We start from the raw sequence: 9499 nt of genomic DNA, 5'->3' as shown, positions 1-9499 counted from the left end.
CGCAAAGAATGTGCAACTTTGATACGTGTGCCCCATAGTCTCTGATGTCTCTTTGTTTCCATTATTATCACTATTATTAATATTATAATAATATTACATACACGTGCTCAGTATAATGATGTGGTTAGGATCATAGTAATGTTCACAGTGCAATAATCCCGTTGGCCTCCAGATGGCGCACAAGTTGACAAAGTCAAGACTTGTCACGTGACTCGTTCTATACCGGTCACATGACAGGGCAGAGGGCATCCGCTGGGTGTGCGGTGTGGATGGGAAGATGACAGCGGTCAGGGCCGTCCATCAGTATCCGTCCTCCTCGGTGTCCGGGAATGACCGGACCAGCTACCTGGGGGCCCGGATCCCGCCGGAGGTGGAGGGCATGGCCAGACATCTGAAGGACCTGGACAAGGATGTGTTCAGGAGGATTCTGAAGGGTGAGACGGTCTGCCTCCTCCCTGCGGTACAGTGACGTCTGTGTGTAGTGATGGGGGTGGTGGTGGTGTGCTGCTCATTGGGGACATCAACATTAGTCCTATCACACTGCTGTTAAAGGGAAACAAGCACAATGGAGCAGGAACACCTCGATCCCTCCTGCCCCCAGACACAGACCTACCCAGGTGCTTCTCCAGCTGCTCCAGGACTACAACCTTCAGGGCATAATGGGAGTTGTAGTCTTACACCAGCTGGGAACACTGGTCTGCTGCATCATAGCAAAGTATTACCAGGAAACCCTCCATCAGTAGCTTAGATTGGTCATGTCACCCTTTAAAGGGATGTTCACACTTACCGGATCCGCAGCAGATTTCATTTAAATAACTGAACACAGCATCAAATCTGCTGCGGATCCTGTAGGTGTGAACGCACCCTAAAGGAGTTATAACATGGCCACTTTCTTCCAGAGACAGCCCCACTCTTGTCTTCAGCTTGGGTGTAGGTTTTGCTACTCGGTTCCATTGAAGTGAATGGAGCTTAATTGCAAACTGCAAATGAACTGGAGACTGAAAGAAAGTGGCCATGTTTTTGTAGCACTGGATAACCCCTTTAAGGTCACCTTCAGAGTGAGCTATCCACTATCAGATGCCAGTACTATAATACTAATGTATCTTCGCTCTGTATAGCTGCTGAGCCCTGACATCATATGTGAAGCATCTCCCACACTGGACAGTCCCTTAAAAGAGATCTCTGTAACAGATCCTCATTCCCCTACATCCTTACACCCATCTCTGTATTGATAATAGTGTGGCATAGGGGCAGGAGATGCAATTGATGGTCTGCTTTTCTTTTGTAGCTGTGGTGGGAGCACTTGAGGTCAAGGAGAGCTCAGAATCTGTGCAGGCCATACAGGCAACCACCTCCATATCTGAAGAACAGCTCAGTTTTGTCATCTCGGGCTCGTACACCCTCTTACGTGTGGCGTTCAGACTGTCAGCGTCTACACTGAAGCAGGAGGTGAGACAAGTGATCGGTAGTGTGTTGTGTAATCTAACAGACCTGACCACCATGTTACAGCTCGTAGTTACCTCATCCACTTTATTCTATGATTCATAAACAGCTGTGATAGAAACCTTACTGATCTATGTCATCTCATTCATAGGTTTTCAAAGAAGACTTGAAAGAGCTCAGGTAAGGCTGTGTACAGTCAGTGTTGTAAGTGAAAGCAGATGTAATACAGACAAGTCAGCCATGTCTACATTCATGGCTGCTGCTAGGGCTTGGGATTAGACATGAGTGAACCTCGAGCATGCTCGAGTCCATCCGAACCCGAGCATTTGGCATTTGATTAGCGGTGGCTGCTGAAGTTGGATAAATCCCTAAGGTTGTCTAGAAAACATGGATACAGCCAATGACTATATCCATGTTTTCCACATAGCCTTAGGGCTTTATCCAAGTTCAGCAGCCACCCCTAATCAAATGCCGAACGATCGGGTTCGGATGGACTCAAGCATGCTCCAGGTTCGCTCATCTCTACTTGGGATCTATATCCTTATAAGTGTGGCCGTCAGAAAGATCACATTAGGCATCCAGATCAGATCTTCTTTATTCTTCTTCAGCGAAACATGGCAATCACTGAGCTCAAGAAGATCAGCAACAAAAAAAAACAGTGGAGTACTCACTCAAGAGTCTTCCACTGATACATTGCCCCCTATAAATTTATTTTATTTATTTTTGTTCACCACTTGTTTTTTTAATTTTTTCCATGGGGAAAACCCTGGACTGACCCAGGGTCTGCAAATGACAGCTCCTATTGGGACACAAATGTTATCTACTGCGGCTTATAGGATGGAGTAAGGAACCTGTGTGCATTGAGATAGGGATACTTTGTATTGGGCAAGAAAAATTATTGCCATATGTATTAGAGCCACAACGCCATCTGTATCTAACCTTATTACCAGAGTAACGTGGGTTATGAAGCGCTGAAGAAGGATATTTGGGAAAAAACGCCAAACTATGAAGAAAAGTGTCCTGATTTGGGGACATACATTGTGATAATCTCATCTCCTGCTTTATATTGCCCATGTTCTTCCCCATCTGTTTGGTGAGTTGAGGTAGCCTCTCCCAGAAGGTCTTCCTGTCCAGAGACAAACAACCAATGTGGATGTCTCTGTTACTACTAAGTATGTACTTTAGTTGTATTAGGCGCATATACACTACTCACAAAAAGTTAGGAATAGTTAGCTTTTAAATGAAATTTATGGAAAATTTAAACATTAATATTATATCAAACACTGTAGTCATAAAATATCATGAAAGTAGGGCATATAAGTAGAAGCATGAAGTGGTGGATTCCTCATCTCAAACTATTTATTGATACAAAAGCCAACACCAGCGGTGGGTGTAGCCCAACAAACAATGTCAGTGTCTCAATAACTTGTGTCCTTGAGCATCAATTACAGCTTGACAACAACGTCTCATGCTGTTCACAAGTTGACTTGTCTGCTGAACCATGGCATCCCACTCTTGAAAGGCAGCGCTCAAGTCAGTGAGGTTCTGGGGTACAAAGTTAAGAGCCTCTACATGGCGACTCCCATAGCTTTTCTATAATACTCAGGTCTGGAAAAAGTGCTGGACGCTCCAGTTGAGGTCCCCCAGTCTCCAGCAGCTGTTCCATAATGATGTGACATTGAATAACTGGAGCATTGTCATCCATGAACATGAAATTAGACCAGTGTTGTTCATTCGGATACACAATGACTGGATTAGTGACGTTATTCATGTAGTATGGGCTTGTCATTGTACAAATCACAAAGTGTAGTGTATTGACTAGACACATCTGCACACAGTGTAAGGGCCCTATTCCACGGGCCGATCAATGGAAACGAGCCTATTTCATGGCCCAATGATCGTTTAGCGAAGGCTGCAGGGACATAGTTACCGATGTCTTTGCAGCCCTTGCAGCATACATTACCTAGCAGGGCTTCTCCTCCGCTCCGTCTTCATCCCAGTCCCGCTCGCAGCATCAACTCCGGAGCGGCCTGACTGAGCTGTCAGACCGCTCAGCCAATCACTGGCCGCTGCGGTCCCAGCCTGTGATTGGCTGAGCTGTCTGATAGCTCAATCAGGTGACACCGAAGCTGCTGCTGCACGTGGGACCGGGATGAAGACGGAGCGGAGGAGAAGCCCTGCTAGGTAATGTGTGCCGCGCATCGCTATTCCACGTAGTGATGCGCAGTGGGTAACCGATGATTTTAGGTTTGGACCTAAATAAACGATCAGCCGATGACACGATCATCGGCTGATCGATTCCTCTATTCCACCGAGCGATAATCGCCCGAATCAGGCCGATTCAGCCAATTATCGCTCCGTGGAATAGGCCCCTAACACCACCATCACCACCAAAGGCAGCAGTGGCTGATGCATACAGCTCTCCTTTTATGCTGGATGAGAGATCAGTGGACCTCAGTGCTGATCACTGATTAAAGTCAGTTCATGCTGAGCAGAAATTATGGCTGCCAGCAATGTTGAAAAGATCAAGGAGAGTGCTTTGCATCAGCCACTGTTTCCTTTATGCATCTTATCATATAGCTATAAAGTTTTATTTACATACAACGAGGAGACTCCTATATGTAACTCCTATAGTCCAGTCTCCATGATAACAGAACATAGACCGACTGCATTCAGTAATTCTGCCTCTATATTTAGAATTTTTTTTTTTTACTATAACCACACTATCTATCTATCTATATATATATCTATATATATATATATATATATATATATATATATATATATATATAATGAATGTGACATATTGAAGAGTCTTGCTTTCTTTGTGTTGTAGAATCCCAGATGATTTTATAGAGGACTTTGCTAATGTTGTTTATGGAAGCAGGTGAGTATTTGATGATCACAGGAACATTATATATGTTGTGTTATTTATTACAAATATATCTACTGTGTGTGGTAATATTTACTAGTAATTACTTGTATTACGTAAAGTCTTAAGGCCCTATTACACTAAGCGATTATCGGCCGTATTTGGTCAATATCGACCGTTATGGCCAATAATCGCCTGGTGTAATAGAAGACAACGATCAGCCGACATGAACATGTCAATTATTGTTGTATTTATTACACGGAGCGACAATCGTTCCATGTCATAGGAACCCTAAGTTCAGCAACTTCCAAATAGAAGTTTACAATTGGATAGCTCAACAAATAACAATAGCTGAGAAGGCTGCCAGACTTCAGTCTATTAGCCAAGTACAGACAGCCTTTGGCTTAGCAGCAGTGGCTGGGGTCTGGAAGGTGAGATAATAGCCAGTCTGAGCCTTTTATAATCTATTTTTCATGCTCTATCCTTTAATGTTCATGGTTAAATCTTTCTGCAGACGACCAGTTCTTGAAGATGCTGCTTTGAAACAAAGCATTAGATTGCCAACTGTGGAGGATATGAGATGGAGGGTTGATGTTGCAATTTCCACCAGGTAATTCAGTGAATTCCGGCCGCAGAAAGACCTGTCAGATCACACAGTGAAGCAAGCGGCTCCGGCCGCTTGCTTCACTGTTGGCTATGGGAAGCTCTGATGCGGGTGGGCTGGAAAGATCACCCGGCCGGTACTTAAGCACGTTGCGTCAACATAGCCTTATTCAGGAGGGCATGCGTACCTAAGAACATCATTGCTGATATACATTAGTGGGCATACCTTGCTGCCCACTGATGTATATCAGCATAGGGAATCTGTCAGCTGTAATTCATGACACCTTTCATATATCTGGTACAAAGAGCCAAAGAGGCTTTCCCGAGCTCCTGAAAAGCTGCAAGCTGGAATGCCTTAGCATACACTATTATAGGCAGAAGTATGCAGCTCCATACATGGTGTATAGTGGCTATACTTGGGTACTGCAGCTCAGCTGCCATTCACTTCAGTGTGAGCTGAACTACATCAAAGAGAACCTGTCACCCCCCCATGCCGGGGCAGAGCCTGGCCGACCCCCGGTGCAGACCCATATACCTGCCGCTTCCACAAAGTCCCACTCCTGGACCCGGTCCCGCCGCTACGATATCCCTGTCCGAAGCTATGTGCACTCTCCCAAAGATGAGTCCTATGCCCATAGAGACCGACTGCTCACTTATTCTCTATGAATCATCTCTAGGAGCGCACGCACAGCTTTGGATGGGGATATTGCGGCGGCAGGAGCGGGACTTCGTGGAGTCGGTAAGTATATGGATCTGCACCGGAGGGTCGGCCGGGCTCTGCCCTGACACAGGGGGTGACAGCTGCTATACAATGTATAAGTGTGTCTGCTTCCTGATCTGTTTCATTGTGTGTTCTGTGGCTCTGGTAAACAGTTAATCGGGGGTTGCTACCCCACCAGTCACCAGAACACTTGTTGCTACCCCACCAGTCGGTCTGTCCTTTGGCCTGAACATATTGGGGGAGATTTATCAAACATGGTGTAAAGTGAAACTGGCTCAGTTGCCCCTAGCAACCAATCAGATTCCACCTTTCATCTTCCAAAGAGTCTGTGAGGAATGAAATGTGGAATCTGATTGGTTGCTAGGGGCAACTGAGCCAGTTTCACTTTACACCATGTTTGATAAATCTCCCCCATTGTCCGCATTATTATATGAGACCCTTGTAAAATTCTGTTTGTGGTTAAATATGGTTATTTATTTATTTTTGTACTATGTATTTTGGACCTGGTTTTAATATTATGCTAAACTTGTTCACTGTTGTCAGTTCTCTTTCACGGGCACTGCAGCCATCCATCCTTATGCAAATGAAGCTTTCCAATGGAGAGGCACATCGTTTTGAAGTAAGTTTCCTAAAATTAGATATCATATTGTATACCGTTGCTATTAGTTACCATAACAGCTTACTGTCATCAAGGACATACTGTTAACCTCCTAATCTCAATAAGGAACTAAAGTAATCAATACTTCTCACCATCATGACAAAACAGGTTCTTCTTACTCGAACCGCTGACACTAATACTTTCTAAAATAACTAAAAATTCATCCAGAAAAGGGGAAAATATTTAGCTCCCTGCCAGTTGACCCATAGTGTCATTGTACACATCACCTGAATCATTGTGTTTGTAAGGGTGCGTTCACACGTACAGGATCTGCAGCAGATTTGATGGTGCAGATTTGAAGTTGCAGATTCAATGCAAAGCAACTCTGGGTCATCAAATCTCCTGTGTGTGCAGTGGATGCAGCCAGTCTCCAGCCTCCATGTCCTGAACTACTCACAGCTAGACTAGATGGAGCAGGTGGTCTTTTCCTGCTGACAGTCTTCTATGTTTCTAACTAAATATTCACCATACACACAGAAACACTGCTAACAATGCCAGATACCTGTAATATAGATGGCAGCCATAGTGATATAGAGGGGGTCACACAGTGATATAGAAAAGTCACACATAGTGATATAGAGGGGTCACTGTGGGTGTAGGGGCACGCCATAGCATGCACACACACACACAGCCTGATGCAGCCATAGCATGCACACACACTCACAGCCTGCTGCAGCCATAGCACACACACTCACAGCCTGCTGCAGCCATAGCATGCACACACACTCACAGCCTGCTGCAGCCATAGCACACACACTCACAGCCTGCTGCAGCAATAGCGTACACACACACACAGCTGCAGCAATAGCGTACACACACACACAGCTGCAGCAATAGCGTACACACACACACAGCTGCAGCAATAGCGTACACACACACACAGCTGCAGCAATAGCCTACACACACAGCCTGCTGCAGCCATAGCATATACACACAGCCTGCCACAGCCATAGCACGCGCACACACACACACACACACACACACACACAAAAGGCTGCAGCCATAGAACACTGAAGAAAAACACCACATTGAGGACAGAGGTTAATGCTACACTACTTATGTCTTCTCCTCCTCTATATTACACAGGATATCTTCAAATTACACTGCTGCTCATATACAGGCATCCAGGAAGTGAACAGCACAATGGACTCTTCCAGCTCAGAAACAAACTGCCAAATAGTGGCCGACAACTTTTACTCGACCACCCTTATCTAATAGGCCAGTGTCCTATTAGAATTTTGCTCAAACATTTTTTTCCGACTCAGACTCCAGCCAAAACTAGTTCCGACTCCACAGCCCTGGTCTCTAGTGAGTAGTGATGATAGAGCTTGGCAAAATCAAAGTTTGGCAAGTTAGCTCAACACTACTCCTGGACCCTATACAGGGCTGTGGCGTCAGAACGGAACTAGTGGAACTACTGTAGTTTTGGTTGGAGTTGGAAAACTGTACCGACTCCAGCAGTAACCTGTGTCCTCAGTGTGGTGTTTTCTCTCTAGGAGAAGATTGTGTGTTTTCTTCAGTGCGCCATAGCTGCAGCAGGCTGTGTGTGTGCACTATGGCTGCAGCAGGCTTTTGTGTGTGTTTGAGAGCGAGAGGAGAGAGAGAGGGGCAGAGGGGTATTCTGTTATCTAATTTATTTTTTATATATTTATTTTAATTATATTTTTTGTTGAATATGTACTTAGAATTCCTTCACACTGGAATGATTTTATTGTTCAGAATATTTCATTCATTCATTGTGTTTTTTTTATCGCATATAAAAGGACTTTGATAATGATGGCCTGTTAATACTACCAGTTAGTTTTAAATAAATTGGAATTAGCTGCAGTACCAGTAAATATAGCTTAACAATGATGGGGGATGGTGGGGTGAGACTTCCATTAGCTATTGATTGCCTGGCTAGAGAATAGGTCATCAATATTAGTCCTGGTATCCCCATGTAATATGTTTGCTTTAGCTGTAAGGATTTTCTTTATATTAACTCTGTATATACGTTTGTTATTTTCCAGGTTCCAGTTGCTAAATTCCAAGAGCTCCGGTATAATGTTGCTTTGCTCTTGAAAGAAATGAATGATCTTGAGAAGAAGAACATTCTGAAAATCCAGGACTGAGCCCATGTGAATAACATGGATCCTAGTCCCTCTGTACCTACCCAGGTCTCTGACTGATATCAGGCTTATTTATAGTACATGGATTTTGTATGAAACTTTCACTTTGAATCAACCACATCCAAAAGGAAGAAAAAAAAGTTATTGTAGATTTTCATTCTATGTTTCCAGCAAACAGCACCTGATGGAGCATCATACAGCTGTACACCTTATCCACCTCGCAATCTCCTGCACACAACTCTGCCATGTGAGGCCTCTTGTAATAATTCCCTTAACACTTTGGGCAAGATTTATCAAAGGGTGTAAAATTTAGACTGGTGCAAACTTGCCACAACAACCAATCACAGCTCCTCTTTTCTTTCACCAGAGCTGGAAGCTGAACTGTGATTGGTTGCAGTAAGCAGTTTGCACCAGTCTAAAATTTACACCCTTTGATGAATCTCCCCCTCTGCCTTTAATCATTTACTTCGTCCAACAACAACAATGTCTCGTTTCAGGGGGCATAAGGGTCAGACAGGTTGGAACGTATCTACTCGTACTGTATGGCCTGCTTCACCAGATGAATCTCATCCTAATGAAACACCATGCTTATTTGGCTTAGCTGAACAGTCCTTTCTATGGAGTAGTTGAGGGAAGTTTAATGTACAGGTACCCCATGGGGGAGGGGTAACATGTTACAATATTTTGTGCAAAATGACTTCTATCACATCTACTGCATTTCATGGACTTAACAATTTTGTTTGTAATTAACAAGAATCATTGCAAATTCCATTTTATTTGTTAAAATAGTATGTTTTCAATTGGATCAAGGCAGAATTGTTGTGTGTGTTTATGGACCATATGGCGGGCTCTGGCTTGGATGCCTTTAAAAGGGATCTGTCATCACTTTCATGCTGCATGAACCATGAGTCACTAGGCCTGACCCCTGCCCCACCAGCCTTAATTGATAGATCCCTCCCTGTTTTGGTATAGGAAAAGATAAATCAATCAAGGCTGGTGGAGCGGAGAGAAGCTCCTGGGGACCCCCCTGATTACATGGTAATTAATTGACTAACATATCAGGATATGTACATTAAATATAATTTTTTATATTG

The 9499-nt window shown here is 44.0% G+C and overlaps 1 protein-coding gene across 1 annotated transcript; it reads left to right on the top strand.

Annotated features, from left to right (window-relative positions):
- Nucleotides 1-223: 223 nt before the first annotated feature.
- Nucleotides 224-9499, top strand: COMMD5 (COMM domain containing 5). Its single transcript, XM_069942910.1, has 7 exons — nucleotides 224-434; nucleotides 1289-1449; nucleotides 1595-1623; nucleotides 4280-4330; nucleotides 4830-4925; nucleotides 6183-6258; nucleotides 8307-9499. The coding sequence occupies exons 1-7, from the start codon at nucleotides 278-280 to the stop codon at nucleotides 8406-8408; spliced, it is 672 nt and encodes a 223-aa protein (XP_069799011.1). The 5' UTR covers nucleotides 224-277; the 3' UTR covers nucleotides 8409-9499.

The sequence above is a fragment of the Dendropsophus ebraccatus genome, chromosome 10 (assembly GCF_027789765.1).
Source record: "Dendropsophus ebraccatus isolate aDenEbr1 chromosome 10, aDenEbr1.pat, whole genome shotgun sequence".
Classification (NCBI taxonomy): domain Eukaryota; kingdom Metazoa; phylum Chordata; class Amphibia; order Anura; family Hylidae; genus Dendropsophus; species Dendropsophus ebraccatus.
The sequence above is the reverse complement of the archived record's forward strand: the minus strand, read 5'-3'. Positions and strand labels throughout refer to the sequence as shown.

Excerpts from the sequence above, each read along its gene's own strand:
- COMMD5 (XM_069942910.1), top strand. The coding sequence starts at position 278 with ATGACAGCGGTCAGGGCCGTCCATCAGTATCCGTCCTCCTCGGTGTCC. Across the intron at positions 435-1,288 it reads GTTCAGGAGGATTCTGAAGG|CTGTGGTGGGAGCACTTGAG; the intron begins GTGAGACGGTCT and ends TTTCTTTTGTAG. Across the intron at positions 1,450-1,594 it reads CGTCTACACTGAAGCAGGAG|GTTTTCAAAGAAGACTTGAA; the intron begins GTGAGACAAGTG and ends TCTCATTCATAG.